The following is a 19,987-nucleotide window of genomic DNA, read 5'->3' on the forward strand; positions in this document are numbered from 1 at the left end:
CCGTTCAAGGACACATTTCAGCCAGGCAAAAGCACTCAGGGAGGCCATGGAGCTGGAAGGGGATGGGTTGAGGCCTGGGAAGGGTATGTGGCCTGGAAATTGTCCTGAGGGCCATATAAAGAGGCCTGGAGGGCCACATTCGGTCCTCAACCTGAGACTCCCCATTCCTATCTGCAAATTTTAAATTCTTGGTCTACTGTTTGCAAAAGTCTGAAAACTGTCTTATACCACTGGCATAGTGGCAAATTCAGAAGTGCAGGGTCCCTTCATGTTAGTCGCAGCCATGCCCCATTACCCCACTTTTTTTGCTGCTGGGTTGAGAATGAGATCCTTGCTAATGCCTTCTCCCATAACAACAGACATCCCTAGGAGCCAATCAGCATGAAAGGAAAGAGTGTTTAGCTGCTGAGAAGAGTCTTCTCAGTGGTTGACTCACCTCCTTTCACTCTGGCTCCAATCAGCAGGAAAGGACAAGGAAGCATGTTAGAAGAGTCTTTTCAGTGGCTAACACTCTCCACTTTCATGCTGCTACAATGCTGGAGACATAGGGACCCTTCTGGGACCATGCTCCCCAAAAATAAGGGGTCTAAGACCCCGCCGAGATCCCAAACAATTATACCCCTGACCACGGGCAAACCCAGGATTCTTTGGGGGAAGAAGCCATGACTATTCAAAGTGGAATAATAGCCGAATAAATTTATGGTGTGAACGTGGCCTAATAGGCACATTCATTTCAGTGGATCTCCTCTGAATAAGACTTAGTTGAATACAACCCACTATCTTGTGAATTCTCCCTGTTGCCCGTTACAAGATGCTTTAATGGGCAGCGGCCCGGAGGACTCCCAGGCCCTGCCCATTACCTGACAGCGGGTGCCAGGGGTTGAACCTGGGACCTCTCGCGTGCAAAGCATACACTCTCCCATGAAGTTACGGCCCTCCTCCAAAGGGTCTGGTGGCTTTTACAAAAGAAGAAATAGCCTCTAAGCCCAGCAGTTCCCACGCGTGGCTCCTCACCTTCCATCCCGTGGCACTGAAGGTTTTGCCAGCACTCCCAATGGTCACAGTACGTTCCCACATTCCGGGTAAACTGGCTGTCAGGAAGGAAAGGGGGGGGAAATGAAGCTGAAATTCGCTTGGAGGATGGGAAAGCACAGGAGATTAGGGAAATCATCCCTTTGCAGAGGCTGGAAAGTCCAGGTAGCTGAAAGAACTGGCAAGAGAGACAGACTATTTTGGTCTCAGATGGGAAAGGAAATCGTAGGACTCACAGATGTCTGTGGCTCAGAGCCGGCCTAGGTTCGCAGACAGCAGAGATGGGTGGATCCAATGTCAGTGGGGCAGTGAATCCACTCAGGGGTTTTAGTCTGAACTGCTGTCCAAGGTGCAAGGAAAACCGTTCTGGGAACAGGTTTCGGCTTTTTGACGTTTGGAATTGCTTTTTAATATGATTTTAACCCTTTCTTTTTAAAGTTGTTCTTTAAAGCTTTTTTTAAATTTTTTTTTTAAATATGTTTTGTTTTAATTTATTTTAAAGTCTGTTTTTATGATGTTTTTAAATGTTTTTAGTGCTTTTGTTTGCCGCCCTGGGCCCCTGCTGAGAGGAAGGGCGGGATAGGAATCAAATAATAAATTAATAAATAACTTGGAGAGCTCCTTGAAAGTTCAGACAAAAGCCTGGAGTGGGTTCACCCCCCCACTGACACTGGAACCACCAATCTCCTCTGTTTACAGACTGGGGTGGGTAGGTAGGGTAAGGTATTACTAAACCACACATTCAAGTTCGCCGTACCGATCCGGATATGCTCATTTCCATCATAGACCAGCCACTCGTACACCTCGTCGCTGAAACAGAGGACGTTATGTCTCACGCACAGGTCTGCAATGAGCTCCATCTCCCTCCTGCTGAACACCTGCGCCGGACATATGAGGCATAGAGAAGATTGACACCCCCCAGAGAAAGAACAGTGGCAGCCACGGACATTGGTCCACGGCGTGTGCTGTTCATGACATATACTGAAGACACATTGGGGTTGTATCCAACATTAGTCCTGCACAGAGTAGACCCACTAAATGAGTGGACATGGCTAACTTAGGTTCATTAATTTCATTGGGGCTACTGGGTGGTGTTCAACACATCTGTCCCCATCGCTGTTGATTTTTGGGAGGAATTTGAAAACATTCCTGGGTAGCCAGACATTTGATGGCTGAAGGGGACTGTGCTTGGCCTCCCAAAGATGGATGCATGTTTTTAAGCTGTGTCTCAAAATATTTTAAAACTGTAATTGTGTTTTGGAATGTTGTTAATTGCTGTTAGTAAGCTTTTGTTTTGTTTATGCTTGCCGCCCTGGGCTCCTTCAGAGGAAGGGCGGGACATAAATTCAAAACATAGGTCAATAAAATAGTCCTCAGAATAAATTCCTTGAAGTTAATAGCCATGAGCCATGGGTCTCTTCCAAGCAGGATTTGGTTGGACAGAACCCATTAACATCTGGCAAGCAACTCAGCAGGGATTCAGGATGAACGTTCAAAGCCGTACACCTCCCTGCAAAGAAATCAGAACAAATGCTCAAGACTGGAAACAGTCTAACCTCTGCATGAAATGTTGCACAAGGAAATCAGAAGGAATGCTCCATAAACAGGGCTCCTCCAGAGTCAGACAACCTATGTCTGTAGGAGGCCCCGAAGAGAAGGTTTTAGCTGGAGTCCTGTGTTCGAAGGGAGGCACGAAAGGTGGCAATATGAGAACAGACCTCCACAGTGGCAGCTCCCTTTTGTGGAATGCTCTCCACAGAGAGGCATGTCTGGCACCACCACTGTCTGTTTTTAGGTGCCTGGTAAAAACATTTTTACTCATCCAGGCCTTTGAAGCTTAATGTTTAATCAGGTTTTTTTTAATGTTTGCAAGTTACTTTGAGTTTATTTTTGAAAAAAGCAAACAATAATAATAATAACCATTTCTGTCTAAACATTTTTTTTTTGCAGTGACATCTGGCACCTAATCTCCAATAGTATGATAAGGGAGGGGAGCATTTCTCTGCTTTGCAGAGGAGCCCACCTTTTCCCCAGATTCTCAGGAGCTATGTACTAGGTAGAGAAATTCATCTACTTTTCCTCAAAGCTTGGAGGAGAGGCAAGAAATCTGCCTGCAATGGCTTACAAGACCGGGAGCCTGGAAAAGAGGGTTGGTGCCCAAGCAATGCCTTCAAACTACCTGGATTCTGTGGCATGAAGCGTAGGCAAAGGCTGAGCTGTGCATTTGTAACTTAAAACATGCACCAGGAGGCCTATTCCAAATTGCAGGGATCTCGGTTACCTTCCCCAGCGGGTTGTTGGGAGAGTTTAGGACAATGGCTTTGGTTCGCTCGGTGAACTTTGCCGCCAGCTCTGCCGGATCCAGTTGCCAGTCTCTGCTGGAGATCAGCCTGCTGCTTTTTGCGACATTCTGGTGGAGAAGACAATCGAGAGATGAGGGAGGGAGAGAGAGAGAGAAGCACAGTATAAGCTTCTGCCAGTGGGCAAGGACCCAGAACTGGTTGGTTCATTTGATTCAGGTGAAGCTGTGGAAGGGATGAACTGCTGTATGGGATCAGTAATGGACTGGATGCGGGTCAATAAACTGAACTTCAATTGGAAGAAGACAGAGGTACTGCTGAGACAAGACAGAGGTAATGTTGGCAAGTGACTCATCCAACCAAGGAGGTGATGCTCAGTTTGTTCTGGATGGCATAGCGGTCTCCAACTAAAGAAGGGCTGAGGAACCTGGACTCCAGCTCCCATCAGTGTGACCAACGATCAAGGATGATGGGAGTTGTAGTCCACGACATCTGGAAGGCCACAAAGCCCCCCACTGTTGCCCTAAAAGATGAGGTTCACAGTCCAGGGGTGCCAGCACCATCTGTCCACTTACTAGCCGCAGAGGTATGAACACTGGAGTCCCACCAGCCATTTTCACCATGGGCTCATAGCAGTCAAAGTACGGCTCGATAATGATCACCTAGGAAAGCGCAGGAGAGTTATTTTAATGAACTGTCCAACAAAAATATTATGAATCATAGCAGTATAACCGCCCGTCTGCCCACCATTAAGAGGGAAAGGAAGTTAAGATGTTTCTGGAGATTATTCTTTTTTCCATCCATCAGGAAAAAGAAGCACATTTTGCAGAATTTTCTCTGAATATTCCCCACCATTTTTTGTGAGTAGCACGGCCATTTCCTTGCCTCCACAATGTCCTGGAGTGACACCAAGGCCATGGCATTGCAAAGGATGCAAAACGGCGGCCAGGTTATCCTTTACAGTCGCTGTCTCTTCTTCCTTCGGGAATCATTTTGTGAAAAGGTCCCCTCAGTTTATCTGCCCGCAAATAGCTTGCAGAATTTCAGGAGGCCATTTGTTCACGGCTCTTATCGTTTTAACTGCTTAATTGTAATTTATTATATTTTATTGTATCTGTATTATTGTTGTTAGCTGCCTTGAGCAACGTTTATTTATTTATTTATTATTTGATTTATATCCCGCCCTTCCTCCCAGCAGGAGTCCAGTGGAAAGCCAGGATGCAAATATGACCAACGAACGCCATCAGAAGAGCTCTGCTGCTGAATCAGGCCAATGGCCTGTTTAAGTCCAGCATCCTGTTCTCACAGCGGTCGAATGACCCTAAGAACCTAGGAATCTAGATACTGCCTCTGGACCTGGAGGCTCCATATGAACATAAGAACAGGCCTGTAGCTGGATCAGGCGAGTGGCCCATCTAGTCCAGCCTCCTGTTCTCACAGTGGCCAACCAGATGCCCGTTATGGGAAGCCCACAAGCAGGACCTGAATACAACAGCAACTTTCCCCACTTGCAGTTAATAATAAATAATAATAATAAAATTTTATTTATGGGTCGCCTATCTGGCCGAATTAACGGCCACTCTAGGCGACGTACATTAATACAATAAAATACAATATACGATCAATAAGACCATCAATCGTCTAAGCACCACTCTACCAATTAATAACAACATTAATAACTAACCCGCCCCAGAGATCCCATAGGCCTGCCTGAATAGCCAGGTTCTCAAGGCCCGGCAGAAACCTATTAGGGAGGGGGCATGGCGAAGATCGAAAGGAAGGGAGTTCCAGAGGGTGGGGGCCACAATCGAGAAGGCCCTCTCTCTGGTCCGCACCAGCCTCGCTGTTTTAACTGGTGGGACCGAGAGAAGGTCTTGTGAGGCTGATCTCGTCAGGCGGCATAATTGGTGATGCTGGAGGCGCTCCTTCAGATAAACTGGGCCGAAACCGTATAGTTGCCAACAGCTGGCTATTCTTACTGGCTCCAACAGTGGAGAAGGAACATAGCCATCGTGGCTAGTAGCCACTGATAGCCTTATCCTCCATGAATCTGTCTCATCCTCTTTTATAGCATTCCAAATCGGTGGCCTTCCAGACATGTTGTCAAGAAACATCACCTTCATCAGTAAGATGTTCCAGAGAGGACAGGCGCCCACTTACCTCGTCGCCATCATCCACCAGAGCCTGGAAGCAGCAGAAAAGAGCCTCATAGGCCCCAGTGGTCACCAGCACATTCGTCAGAGGGTCGAGGTCTTGTTGAAGCAGCTTTCCCAAAAAGCGGGCCAGGATCGCCACCAAACGGGGATGGCCCTGACAAAAGATCAGAGAACGAGAATGCGGAATGCTAACCAGCGTGTGCTTGTTATCTGGAGAGAAATGAACCACGAGGGGGGGGGTCAGGCAAGATGGCCACTAAGACGCATCAGCACTGAGGGGCCATATATGAAAAAGCAGAGGGCACGGGATCAGTTAAGAGCCGTAGAGCTACAAACAGGATTGCATCCGTACCATACACTTCAAGTACTCTTATACTGCTTTTAAAACAGTCATGGCTTCCCCCAAAGAATCCTGGGAACTGTACTTTGTTAAGGGTGCTAGGAATTGCAGCCCTGTGAGGGGTCAACTACAATTCCTAGGATTCTTTGGGCGGGAGGGAAATGTGCTTTAAATGTATGGTGTGTACACAGTCCAAGACAGCAAAGGAATAGACTCTCACGTACAAAAGCTCGAGTGTACTGGTGCAGCAAGGTGTTCTCTCCGCTGACGGCCTCCACAAATGCTTCCCTGACAAAGTCTGGGGGAGGGAAATTGGGAAAGCCTTGGCCCAGGTTCACGTTCTTGTAAGTGGCTGCCAACTTGACAAACTCCACCCTACAGAGTAGAATACAGCAGGGGAGAAAGGTTGAGTCTAAGCAAGCCTTTCCCAACCTGGACAGATCACATCTACTGGAAATACCCCTTATATACCCAGCTGATCACTGCGCTCTGCAGGTGAGGGCCTCCCACAACTACCGTCTTATCAGGAGATCTGTTCCACACAATATAAGAATCAGGCCTTTAGTGTGGTGGTATCAACCCGTTGGAATTCCCTCCCCTTAAATATTAGACAGGCACCGTCTCTGTTTTCTTTCCAGCACCTAGTGAAAACCTTCTTTCAACAAGCCTTTTAAGTAGAGACCTTATCCCAGTCTGCGTCTGTATTAGAATTGTTTTAATGGTTTGTTTTAAATGTTTTGTTTTTAAGAAGTTTTAAGAAAATTTTTAGTTGTTTCTCGCCACTATGGGTTCCTTCTGGGAGGAAGGGTATAATATACACTGTCTGAAAGACTATTGCTGGGACGCGAGTCCTGTTGTGATGTGAGATGGTTTGAGCCGTGTCATCCACAGTCCCCCAAACCAAGCTGCCAGCCCCCTCTTTATACGTCCCATGGAAGCACTGTTGTCGCACCTAGTCTGGCCTCGACACAAACCACGTGAGGGAGACAGTGCCCCTGCCACCACCCAAGCCAACAAAACGTGGTCATCAATTTGTCCGTCGCTGGGAAGGGACATTGGTTCAGTGGCACAGCAGAGCCGGGGAGGTGACTGTCCTCTGCCCAAGGCCCTGGAGGGCTGCTGCCAGTCAGTGTAGACAACACTGAGCTAGATGGACATACTCTCTGGCCTCGTATTTTGAGGCAGTTTTCTACGGCGTGGGCAACTACGGCCATTTGGGCCCATGCAGGCCATCTGGGGCAACTGAGCCCACCCAAGGAGCAAGTACCAGATGTTCTTGTCCATGCCTTCCAGCCGTCGAGCTGAAACCATCTTGGACATCTTTGCCTAGAGAAAGAAGGGGGGGAAATGGAGAGATGTTAGGACCGTTGCTGATTTCTTAGATGTCAATAGTGGTTGGGGTCAGCATACGTTATTTGTTTTAGCTTAAAGCAGGGCTGGGGAACCTGCAGTCTGCCAGATGCCGCTGCTGGACTACAACGGCCATCACCCCTGCCCATCGACCCTGCGGGTCCAACAATCTCTGGAGGGCCACAGAGGGTCTTCATCCCTGCTTTAGGGTGAGGTTCAAGAGGATCTTCTTGCCTAGATGTTCTCTGCTGTTTTAACAGTGTGGAATTATTTCTGCACTTAGTCATGGTCGTTTTTTTATAACGTTGCAAACTGCTAAGAGACTTCTTTGATGTATGAAGTGGTACCTAAATTACTTTTTATTTTTTTAAAGAGCAACCTCAGCATCACTGACAACAAAAAAACCCACGCCCCTGCCCTCTCTGGCTGTCAGTTCAGTCGTCACCACTTTGCTCAAAAGTCTTGAACTTCACCCAAACAAAACATAATCACAGTCCTCAGCAGGTTCCTTCTGGCTTTTCAGTGGTTCTCCTACAGGAGGGATAGGGAACCTTTTTTCAGTCCAAGGGCCGCATCCTCATCTGGGCAACCTTCCGGGGGCCACATGCCAGGGGTTGCCACGGCCAGAGGTGAAGGCGGGTGGGACAATGAATGTGAACTTTACCTTTGTACAGTAGGCTAGTTCCCACACCCCACCCCTCTCCATCCACACAAGCAAGAGGAATTATCCAAGGACTTATTTCAACCAGGCAAAAGCAGTCAAGGAGGATGTAAAGTAGAGTCAGTGAAGGGTGTGGCCTGGGATGAGGGGGAGTGGCCTGGAGAGAGTTCCGAGGGCCAGATGGAGAGGCTGTGGGGGTGCATGTGGCCCCCAGGGCTGATGTTCACTGCCCCTGAACTTCTGTCTCTTCATACCTTGGAGTGATAGCAGCAGAATCCAATGCGATTATTCCTTCGGAAAAGTTCACAAATCAAGGCCAGTCCAGAACGCCTAACCATACCACAACAACACCTGTCTGCAGGCCTAGAGGCATTAACCTGGATTATCTCTATACCCATGTAGAACAGGGGGAGAGAGAATGAAAAGGAGGGATCAAGTTGCAGTCACAGTAACAAAAAAACAATGGCTTCGTTTTGTAATGAAACCTTTTGTAATGAAGAGTGGGGGAACGCTTTTAGCCTGAGGGCCACATTCCCTCATAGGCAACCTCCCAGGGGCCACATACCACCAGTGGGCAGTGGGCTGTATGTACAGACTAGCAGGCTTGCACCTGGCGTTGCTTGAGAAGTCTAAGAAACCGAAAAAATCAGTGGAGTGTTGAAATCAGTGGTGGAAAATCAGCACAGTTTCAAAATGTTCAGCCTGCCATCTTGATTCAAAATGGTGTCCAATTGTATCCAAATATAGATGGAAACCTGGTCCTTCATCTCAGGGACCATTGTGCAAAATTTGGTTAGGATATCTTAAGAGGTGTCCAAATGCATAGCAAATGGCAAAAAACGAAACCTTTCCAAAATGTATAGTACGATACATGTGTGTCTTATAGTGTGTGTAGTAGGTATATTGTTTGTTTTGTGATAGTGCTCACCTGTACGGAGTAATGGCACCTCTTTTTTGCTGCCTATGGTAAGTATTATAGACAGGTACCCATGGCACTTTTATTAAGGCATGAATACCGGCACCTTATTTTTTAACCAAAAAAGCACTGTGTGTGAGTATGTATAAAATCACACATGCACACACAGTGTGCAGATGGGAGGCAGAATTGTCAAAAGTGAGGTCAGAGGGAAATGAAATCTAGAAAAGCACAGACAGCAACAATTGCACACTTCACAGTGTCAGGATGCTATGTCATACAAAACTGTCCTGTGAATTGGCATAGTTTAGTACTTAATTACCACTGTCTGTACTTTTCTGCAAGCTATTTTCTTCTGACCTCACTTTCTACAACCCCCCTTGACCCAACCATGTACATATGGAGCCAGGGTGGCCTAGTGGTTAAAGTGTTGTACAAAGGACCCGAGTTCAGATCACCACTCAGCCATGAAGCTCAGTGGGCGACCTTGGGCCAGTTGCTACCTCTCAGCCTGAGTCCCCTCACAGGGTTGTTGTGGGGATTAAATGAGGAGGGGGAGAGCCACATTTGCCACCTTGAGCTCTTTGGAGAAAAGGTGGGATATAAATACAATTGATAATACTACTAATAATATAATAGCACCTGTGATTCAGAATAACATTTCATGTATCTGAAGAAGTGAAGTGTAGTTTTACAAGAACCCTGTAAGGTAGGCCAGCATTGTTATTTCCCCATATATATAAATGGAGTAGCTAACTACGTGTTAAATCACACACATAGAGCCCGCAAGCCACTTGCAGCTTAACCTAACAGGCTTTTAGTGAGACTTCCATTCCTCCTGCCAAATTTCTTTGCTTCACCCAAGTCTATGCAGTGCTCTACCCATGTAAATTGTGCCCTCCACAAAATGTTTGATGGGCTATGGTTGGGTGGGTGGGGGAATGTGATTTATACAGACAGTCGTGCCACAAGAACGTGTACGCGCACATGCGCATTTCAACATTTGAAGGTCACCTTTCAGGAATAGCCAAAGCATTTCTGCGCTGGCAAATAAACTTTTACAAGTTTTATGCCGCCTTCTCTACCAAAGTGGTTGCTGAAAGGAAGAAAAGGGGTTGAGTATATATTAACCAGGAGTACAAGTCATTTGTGCCATCCTGTTCATTTTTGCCAACTTACATTACCAAAGGTTAATGAGGAGGTGCAGATTGCCTGCGCCTCTGGGAGTCGTAGAGTAAGGGTTGCTCAGAGTTCTGGTACAAAAGAGTGGCAGAGTCAGGGGCTCTGAATCAGGGGCTCAACATCTTGAAATCAAGGTCAAAGAAAAATGTTATTTCTGAGCGAGATTACTGCGCCTCTGTACTACTTCAGACTGAAGTTGGGCGCGCCCACGGCTGGACGTTTCTCCTTTCTAATATATGTGTATCCTTGAATGTAGAAGACTAGCATGTCATCCTGACATACGTGTTTTCTACATGCAGGGGGTGATTTTATCTTAGTATGCAGGCATTCTCCTGCAGCCTGTCTAGAACATAAGAACATAAGAAGAGCCTGCTGGATCAGGCCAGTGGCCCATCTAGTCCAGTATCCTGTTCTCACAGTGGCCAACCAGGTGCCTGGGGGAAGCCCGCAAGCAGGACCCGAGTGCAAGAACACTCTCCCCTCCTGTGGCTTCCGGCAACTGGTTTTTAGAAGCATGCTGCCTCTGACTAGGGTGGCAGAGCACAGCCATCATGGCTAGTAGCCATTGATAGCCCTGTCCTCCATGAACTTATCTAATCTTTTAAAGCCATCCAAGCTGGTGGCCATTATTGCATCTTGTGGGAGCAAATTCCATAGTTTAACTATGCGCTGAGTAAACAAGTACTTCCTTTTGTCTGTCCTGAAAGGATACAGCCAGACACAGGATGATTACCATGGTGAGAAGCAGATCACAGACAATCACAGACAATCACCAACTGCTATATGACAAACCTAACTCTCTAGAGACACTTGCTTTCCATTAGCTTTTTGGCCTCCTAAGATGTAAAGTCTAGTCCATGAAAGCTTACAGCACAAACACTTGTTACAGTCCCACTCAGTTCAGTTTGACTCACTCCCGGGAAAGTATGTTTAGGACTGCAGCCTTAGTTCTTAAGGGACCCCAAGGCTCTTGCCTGCTTTTCAGAGACATCTGTTGAGAATTTAATCACACAGAGTCTTTCAAGTTGAGAGACTTTGTATAAGAGCTGGCAAGGTATAAGAGGTAGTACTACTGGACTAGGGAGTGGAGAGACTTGGGTTCAAATCACTACTGAGCCACAAAATTCACTGCGCAAACTTGGGCCAATCACTCCCAGGCTAACCTACCTCACAGGGTTGTTGTGAGAATAAAAGTTGAAGGGGGGGGGAGAAAAACATATTATTTAATATATTTATATACCAATTAGTATTTAAGACCACTTCTAAACAGCTTGCAAAATAACAAATATATATAATAATGAAACTGAGGAAACTACCCTATAATGCAGTGCAATATTAAGAATGCAATAAATATGCACCGTCTTGTGCTCTTCGGAGGAAAAGTGGGATATTCATGTCACTGTTAAAATAAATACTATATTTGGAAGATCAGGGAGGTCATAGCAGGTGCTTCTCTACCACACAGCTCTACGGATGAAGGGATGACCTGCCTAGACAGAAGGGAAAGTACATTTCCTAAGAACCACACACTTCTGGGTAACATCAGAGTAGTTTACAAAAGCAAGCAGGGTTCGGTTGCTTGCGAGGCACCAGCTAGACTTCAGCAGATGTTTACGGATCGTCCCAAAGGAAGATAGAGTGAGGAAAACAACAACTGTACTTTATTTAGGGTGCTGGGAACTGTAGCTGTGTGTGTGTGTGTGTCAACCTACAGTTCCCAGGATTATTTGGGAGAAATCATGTACTTTAAGTGTATGGGGTGTGTGTGTGCGGCATAGTTATTTTATTTTTTAACAGATTCCAGCTGTGCCCAAAAGCGGCAGTGATCTAAGAAAAGAACTTTATTTCCCATTTTAGATTAACAATAAATACCCGTAGTAAGAAGAAGAATAAAGCAAGTGAAAAATAAACAATAGGGCCCACTTACTCTAATTTGTGCCTCCGACCTCTTTTACAACGTAAACTCCACCTTGCCTTCCTCCTGTCAGTCTCCCAGAAGTTTTTCAGAGCAGGTGATGTGCCCCTGGGCGGAGATACGGCAGGGCTACTAGCCAATCACAAGAAGCATGGTCAGGATTCAAGTGAAAGGAGATCTTGTGTCCTATCCCCTTCCAGCTAGGGCAGATACCTTTTTTGGGAGAGGGAGGCATCAGCTGTCCTGTGAGCAGGTATTACTTCCTGCCACATCTCTTGCGCATGTCAAGGCTGTTTACATGCTATACATTTAAACCATGTGTTTGTCCTCCCCAAAGAACCTTAGGAACTATAGTTTGTTAAGGGTGCTGCTGGGAATTGTAGTTCTGTGATGGGTGAGCAGCAATTCCCAGGATTGTGTGTGTGTGTGTAAATTGAAATGGACTGCCTTCAAGTCGATTCCGACTTATGGCTACCCTATGAATAGGGTTTTCATGGTAAGCGGTATTCAGAGGGGGGTTCCCATAGCCTCCCTCTGAGGCTAGTCCTCCCCAGCTGCCTAGGGCCTGCTCAGCTTGCCACAGCTGCACAAGCCAGCCCCATCCCTGTCCGCAACTGCCAGCTGGGGGGCAACTGGGCTCCTTGGGACTACGCAGCTTGCCCATGGCTGCACAGGTGGCAGGGCACGTAACCTCTGAGCCACTCCCTGTGGGGTGATCTTTAGCTGGCCCTTGACGCCCAGGAGACACGAGCGGGGATTTGAACTCACAGACTCTGGACTCCCAGCCAGGCTCTCCTCCCCACTGTTCTGTACGTGTATGGTGCTGCGTATGCAATTAATTTTTTTTATTCTTCCTTACCTTTTTCTGCCTAGCTGGCAATCTCAATTCCAAGGTCCCTTTTGTCTCACATGGTGCTGGCGGAAAGGAGCCAGGCGATTCACTTTCAAGAACTTTGCCCCCCCCCCATTTTAGATAACGAATAAGTAACCTTAATAAGCAGGGGGGAAACAAAACAAAGCAAGAAACAGAGCTGAGGAAGGAGGCATGGATTTGGTCAAGCGGATGTGCTCAACAGCCCTCTGCTGGACGGAGAGAAAACTAATTAATTTGGGTGACTACCCCCACCCCCCAAAAAAGAGGAGATATTTCGACTGAATCTATTGCATTGAGCAGGGGGTTGAACTTGATGGCCTTATAGGCCCCTTCCAACTCTACTATTCTATGATTCTATTAAATTAACTGCCACAAGATGCCAGTGGTTTTGCCGGATTACAGGAACACAGCAAGGAACCTTATATCAAGTCAGACCATCGTCCATCTAGCTCAGTATTTTCTCCACTGATTGGCAGCAGCTCTCCAGGGTTTCAGGCAGGGAACCATCCTTAGCTCTGTCTGGAGATGCCGGAGGATGAACCTGGGACTCGGGATGGAAGGATCTGTCCATTTTGGTTCTGCCATTTCTTATTTTTCCATATTTCTGCAGCAATTTGCAATTTAAAAAAATCCCTCGTGAAAATTCTTCAGCATTCTAGTGTGAATTTCTCCCGAAAAACACATTTTTTGTCTGTGGTAGTGGTTAAGGTGTTGGACTAGGACCTGGGAGACCAGGGTTCGAATCCCCACATAGCCATGAAGCTCCCTGGGTGACGTTGGGCCAGGCACTGCCTCTCGGCCTCATGAAAACCCTCTTCATAGGGTCGCCATAAGTCGGGATCGACTTGAAGGCAGCACATACTGTGGGGTGGACTGAATGAACAGCATACGTTGGCAAACCACGCTGCTGTTCTCAGTACACTATCTCTCAAGACATTGCGATCTGACCAGTGGAAAAACAGGATGTGGTTAACTTTATGGCTGTAAACGATACTGACATCTGTAGTGGTTAAATAACTGCCTGCATATTGCCACGTAGATAATGCTGTTGTACTTTGTATGTACGTGATGTTATACAATAGTTAAAGGTCATAGGCTGTTTATGGAGACAAAATAATCCACGCCTCCAGGCGGAGGTAAAATAAAAGCGGAGACCAGAATTACGAGGGGGGCTCCGAAATTGAACTCTGGTCTCACCGTGTCTCACTGTGTCGTGATATCTACATCTGGTGACCTCGACGTGATTCAGAACAAACACCCTCGTACCCACTGGCAGGATCAGCCAACGGTGCACCTCAGCGTACAGCTCCCATTCGTGAGTATGGGGGGGGAATTGTCAGCTCAGCAGAAGGTTCATGCACAAGAGCTACAAAAAATTTTAAAACAGGATACCTCAGCTTTTGTAAGTCGTTCTCACATTGAATCATTGTTAAAAACAATTCAATGTCAATGTCCATGGTATCCAGAGCAAGGATCGCTACGTCAGTCAGATTGGATAAGGATAGGGAGAAAATTACATGAAGAACCAAGAGCACCTATTCACCATCTCTTATTATGGCAAAAGTGTGCTGAGGCCATTAGTCATTTAGGGATAAAAGAGACATCGCTGTTTGCCAATTCTGACCAGAAAACTCCTCTTTATCCCCAACTTTCTTTACCTACACCTGAAAAGGATATTGAGAAATTTGTAAATGCTCCTCCATATAGCCCTCCAGTCCAACAAGAACAGGTTACTGGGAAGGTTAAAGCAGCCATAGCTCAGGCTGCAGCCTCAGGATTATTATCTATGGAAGAAATGGGAGACTGGGAGGGTACAATTTCAGCTTTTCCCGTTACATATCAGCCAGATCCTAATAATGCTAATAATCGCATAGCAACTTGGACAGCTCTTCCGTTTTCTGTTATTAGAGAAATAAATAAGGCAGTAAGAGAATATGGGATTACGGCTAATTATGTACAAGGGATGTTGGAAGGAGTAGCTACTGGATATAACATGATCCCTCAAGATTGGAAGGATCTCTTTAGGATGATTTTGACTCCTTCGCAATATGTAGTTTGGGACCAAGAATTTAGACATGCTGCTATAGCAGCTGGGGATGCTAATATCATTCCCGAGCAAATTTATGGGTCAGGTAATTTTGCTACCATAGCACAACAAGGGGTATTGCCTGAAGCCGCATTTCATCGAACTGCTGAGTGTATACAGAAAGCATTTAAAAAGGTGCCTGCTGGGAAAGAACCCTTACGTTCTTTTACGAATGTACGGCAGCAAGCAACAGAGCCCTATTTTCAGTTTGTTGACCGTTTGAAAGAGGCTCTGACACGGCAGGTTGATAACCCTCAGGCACAAGGGGAATTATTGTTAAAATTAGCTTACGAGAATTCTAACACAGACTGTAAAAAGATTTTGAAAAACATTATTCATAGACCTCAATATGAATTGGGAGACATGATTCAAGCTTGTGCAGAGGTAGGTACACATGTTCATGCCATGACATTGTTAGCTGGGGCATTAAGACAGGGTAACAAACCTACAGGCAATTGTTTTAATTGTCAAAAGCCTGGTCATTTCAGAAGGGAATGTCGGGCTCCTGGCGGAGGAGCATTTAAAGGTGGGGGCACTGTTACAAACCGGCCAAAGAAGATCTGTCCGAAATGTAAAAAGGGTTATCATTGGGCTAATCAGTGTCGTTCAGCTCCCACTACCAATACCAATGTGTCTTCCCGTCCTATTGAGGGAAACTGAACTTGGGGCAGGCTTCCAGCCCCGAATCTCAAGGAAGTGTACCCACCCCTGCTACTCAAGGAAGCGCTGGAATTGATTTAATACATGCAGAGTCAAAAGATGTTCCTTTGCCTGGAGCAGTTCTTTTAATGCCTACCACACTCACTGGCCCTTTACCAGAAGGCACCGTAGGCCTTGTACTACCGCGATCCTCTGCTTCCAAGAATAATATAATGGTGGTACCTGGTGTTATTGATTCTGATTATCAGGGAATTATTTATATTCAGTATTGGAGTCACCTTCCCCTTCAGTTGAAGAAGGGAGATTCTTTTGCGCAACTATTGTTATTGCCATATCGTCTTTTCACATCGAACACTTCCTCCCAAAAACGTACTGGTGGATTCGGATCTACAAGGACGAAATCGCCGAGTGTGAGTATTTCAGGTAATCCTTTCCATCCACAGGTAGCTGCAGTACTGGCAGAAGTGACCAGGGAGAAACCGGTTCGTAAGTATTGTTTAAACAATGTTATTTTTGAAGGTATTATAGATTCTGGGGCAGATGTCACAGTAATTGCTGAACATAACTGGCCATCCTCTTGGCCAGTAGAAGTGGCCCCTTCTGTGTGGGGAGTGGGCGGAGCTCAGGATTCAAAACGGAGTAAGGATTGGATACAAGTTGTTGCTCTTGATGGTGATCGTATAGCCCACATTCGCCCTTGTATTTTGGACATTTCAGTAAATCTGTGGGGAAGGGATTTACTGGAGCAATTCCAGACCACCATTGTTATTAATGATTAGCCAACAAAAGGCAGCTCTTCCTTTACAATGGAAGACAGACATACCCATTTGGGTAGAACAATGGCCCTTACCCAAAGAAAAATTAGAAGCTCTGCACCAACTGGTAAAGGAGCAACTGGAAGCTGATCATATAGCAGAAAGTAATAGCCCTTATAACACCCCAGTGTTTGTGATTAAAAAGAAATCTGGAAAGTGGAGGCTCTTACATGATTTACGAGAAATAAATAAATTAATTGTGCCCATGGGTCCGCTACAATGTGGGACGCCTAATCCAAATTTAATTCCATATGACTATTCCTTAGCTATTATAGACCTGAAAGATTGCTTTTTCACAATACCGTTACAAGAGCAAGACGCACCGAAATTTGCGTTTACTGTTCCCGTATATAATAACTCTGGCCCTGCGCAACGATATCAATGGAAAGTGCTACCTCAGGGCATGTTAAATAGTCCAACCCTATGTCAACAGTTTGTAGACATGGCCCTGCGACCCTTTCGGGCTCAATACCCTACATTATTGGTCTACCATTATATGGATGACATCTTGGTGGCTGGGAGAACCCTCCCATCTATGTGGCAACAACACCTTACTGATCATTTGTCACAGTCAGGGTTGCAGATTGCCCCTGAAAAGGTACAACTCAAAGAACCATTTCTGTATTTAGGACATAAATTAATGCAATCCTACTCCACTCCTGTATTGCCCTGTCTTACTTTGTCAATGAAGCCAACTTATGTAGAACTACAACAATTCTTGGGTTCTATTAATTGGATTCGACCATATTGTAAACTTACCACTCAAGACATGGGGCCTTTATTTGAATGTTTAAAACAAGGACGTCAACCTGCAGATATTATTACTCTAACGGAACAGGCAAGGCAATCCCTAGAATTAGTTTCTACAACGTTAAAAGCTATTTGGGTGGATCGACAAATATTGAATAAACCACTGATTTTATTTGTTTTATTTGATGGAAGCCAACTTTTTGCTGCACTCACTCAGGAGTCAGGCTCCAATGCTACACATATAATAGAGTGGCTTTACTTAGCCCATACACCAAAGTCATCTATCACAACTTTGCCAATGCAAGCAGCAGAAATAATCCAAAAAGCACGATTACGATCAAGGCAATTATTAGGTATCGATCCGGTTGAAATTTCGTTGCCTCTTAAACTTTACACATGGGAAAATGCTGTTGCACTTTCTGATGACCTTCAATGGGCTTTAGTCTCTTATTTGGGCACAATTTCATGTCGTTCCTCATCAGATCCACGGCTTCAAATTACACAAAAAATTCCTATCCAGTTTCAATCTGTAATCAGTTTACAACCCTTACCTGCGGTCACGGTCTATACTGATGGCAGTCCAACTAGAGGGGTTGTTGCATGGCACGAGCAGGGGGTTTGGAAGACAATTTTCACCTTACCCCAAACTTCCGCTCAGAGATCTGAGTTGGCCGCTGTTAGTATGGCGCTGTTGACTTTTGCAAATCAGGAGGTTAACATTATTACCGATAGTCTTTATGTTAAGAATGTTGTACTTGCATTACCCGGTAGTTATGTCTCTCCCATGCTGGACACTAATCTACTTGCTCTTATGCTTACACTTCAAAAACTCATACATACTCGGTCTTGTCGATTTGCTATATTTCATATTCGCAGTCATCAACCTTTCCCAGGATTGTTAACAGAAGGTAATCAATATGCTGATCAGGCTCTTCGTGCCCTCCTTTGCACACCCATAGAAAGTCATGCCCTTCATCATCAAAATGCTAAAGCACTCCAGAAGCAATTCCATCTTACTGCCCAGGAAGCCTCTGCCATTATTCAACAATGTCCCCAATGCACACAGTTAACTCTATCCCCAGAACCAGGAGTGAACCCACGAGGTCTCATAGTTAACCAGTTGTGGCAAATGGATGTTACACATTTTCCTACTTTCTCCCCATGGAAGTATTTGCATGTTACAGTAGATACATATTCCGGATACATATGGGTAACTCCTCAGAAAGGGGAAAAAACTAAGAATGTTATTAATCATGTCATTCGTTCTATTGCCATCATGGGCCAACCTCAGACGATAAAAACTGATAATGGCCCTGCATATGTTTCACAGCAATTTGCACAGTTTTGCACTAAGTGGTCCATTACACATTTGTTTGGTATTCCTTATAATTCTACAGGTCAAGCTGTCGTCGAACGTACCAATCGTACCCTTAAAGAGCATTTGCTTAAACAAAAACAAAAAGGAGGAGTACCACTGGGATTGGCCACCAAAGAGGAGTGGCTGGCACAAGTGTTGTTTACCATTAATCATTTAAATTTGTCTCAATCTCCCAATACTCATTTTTCCTTTTCTACTCGAGCGCAGCGGCATTTTCAGCAGTCGGAGTCTCTACCTGCCCCGCGGGTGCAGTTTCGGCAACTACCAAATCCAGAGTGGAAAGGCCCAGTTCCGCTTATAACGTGGGGTCGAGGTTACGCGGCTGTGTCTACGCCTGACGGTCCTGTGTGGGTACCTGCTAGGTGTATCCGGCCCTGGAAAGACGATGTCCTGGCACGATAATCTTAAGAATCCCATCCCTAATTTTTCTCTGCAACTTCAGGATACTGGGATGTCTTCCAGGAAGCGTGGTCGGAATGTTCCGCAACCTCCCGTGACTTGGGGCCAAATAAAGAACTTAGCAACACAAGCAGAAAAAGCAATGGAACAAGCCGGGGTGGACAAGACAACTGAGAATACCATTCTTGCTTTAATTGCGTCTTTAAATACAAATTCTATTTTTGTACTTTGCATTTGTTGGATTTTAGGAAGCGCCGGGGCTGACAGGTTGGGGCAGGAGTTGGGGATGCGGTTTCAACACAATATCTGGGTTCAGTTAGCAAGAATGACAAATGTGAGTGACTTTTGCATGACTGAACATGTACAGGAAATGGGTATGTTGGGAACATGTTTAATACCCGTATGCAAAGCACCTGGGGATATTGGGAACATTACAGGACTTGGGCGGTTCATGAATACTTCAGAGATTAAATATCATACTGTTTCGAATTGGGGAACTCCAACCTTCCAGCTGCCTGTTAATGCTTTTCAATTATTTACATCACATGTTGCAAATTCCATTAATAATACGTGTGCTCGGATGGTTAATTGTAGTCGACATAAGGTGCAGAAGGGATGTCTAAAGGTTGGGAGACCCACATGGAATTGTACACAGCACATTAACATATCCAGTATGTACGGACACATTCCTTTACCAGGTGGATGGTTTTGGACATGTGGAGAAACCACTTTTAATTATGTTCCCGCTAATATTTCTGATACCATCTGTTGCCTGAGTCGACTGGTTCCCATTTTCCTTCATAAAAGGGAGTTGCTAGCCCAACGTAGGAAAAGAGAAGCTGTTGCCATGCCGGCTGATTGTAATGACAAGGTGGAATTGCTTAATAAAGCAGAAAGTGTATCACTAGCCATCTCCCTTGTTGGACTTCCTGCATTGGCAGTAAGTAACAGCAATCAATTACATAAATTAGCCTGTAATTATGTTAAGATGATAAATGCCACCTCTCGAGCCATTGCTTTGTTAAATGAAGAGCAGGGTATATTAAGACAAGCTATCTTGGATAATCGTGCAGCTATAGATTACCTGCTATTACAACATCAGTTGGGGTGCGAAACTATAAAGAATATGTGCTGTTTTAATTTAACTGACAACAGTTTTGAAATCAGAGCACA

General features: G+C 45.5%; 1 protein-coding gene and 1 long non-coding RNA gene across 3 annotated transcripts in view; one reads left to right on the forward strand and one right to left on the reverse strand.

Moving 5' to 3' along the window:
* Positions 1–12,917, reverse strand: part of KYAT1 (kynurenine aminotransferase 1) — a 32,672-nt gene extending 19,755 nt beyond the window's left edge. The window contains exons 1-10 of the mRNA XM_061604496.1: positions 12,712–12,917; positions 11,865–11,984; positions 8,094–8,227; positions 7,096–7,154; positions 6,053–6,203; positions 5,493–5,642; positions 3,908–3,994; positions 3,314–3,442; positions 1,790–1,910; positions 1,015–1,091 (exon numbers count right to left, since the gene is read on the reverse strand). Of these exons, the coding sequence (XP_061460480.1) occupies positions 1,015–1,091; positions 1,790–1,910; positions 3,314–3,442; positions 3,908–3,994; positions 5,493–5,642; positions 6,053–6,203; positions 7,096–7,154; positions 8,094–8,177 (858 nt within the window). The 5' untranslated portion in view covers positions 8,178–8,227; positions 11,865–11,984; positions 12,712–12,917. The remainder of the gene's footprint in view (positions 1–1,014; positions 1,092–1,789; positions 1,911–3,313; positions 3,443–3,907; positions 3,995–5,492; positions 5,643–6,052; positions 6,204–7,095; positions 7,155–8,093; positions 8,228–11,864; positions 11,985–12,711) is intronic.
* Positions 12,918–13,603: 686 nt separating this feature from the next.
* LOC133373742 (uncharacterized) lies at positions 13,604–19,446 on the forward strand. 2 transcript variants are annotated; one of them, XR_009759740.1, is made up of 3 exons: positions 13,604–14,041; positions 15,916–15,958; positions 18,623–19,446. It is a non-coding gene; the product is annotated as an uncharacterized LOC133373742 (long non-coding RNA). The 2 variants fall into 2 exon arrangements; XR_009759741.1 differs by lacking the exon at positions 18,623–19,446 and adding an exon at positions 18,435–18,605.
* The last annotated feature ends 541 nt before the right edge of the window (positions 19,447–19,987 follow it).

The sequence above is a fragment of the Rhineura floridana genome, chromosome 20 (genome assembly GCF_030035675.1).
Source record: "Rhineura floridana isolate rRhiFlo1 chromosome 20, rRhiFlo1.hap2, whole genome shotgun sequence".
NCBI classification, from domain to species: domain Eukaryota; kingdom Metazoa; phylum Chordata; class Lepidosauria; order Squamata; family Rhineuridae; genus Rhineura; species Rhineura floridana.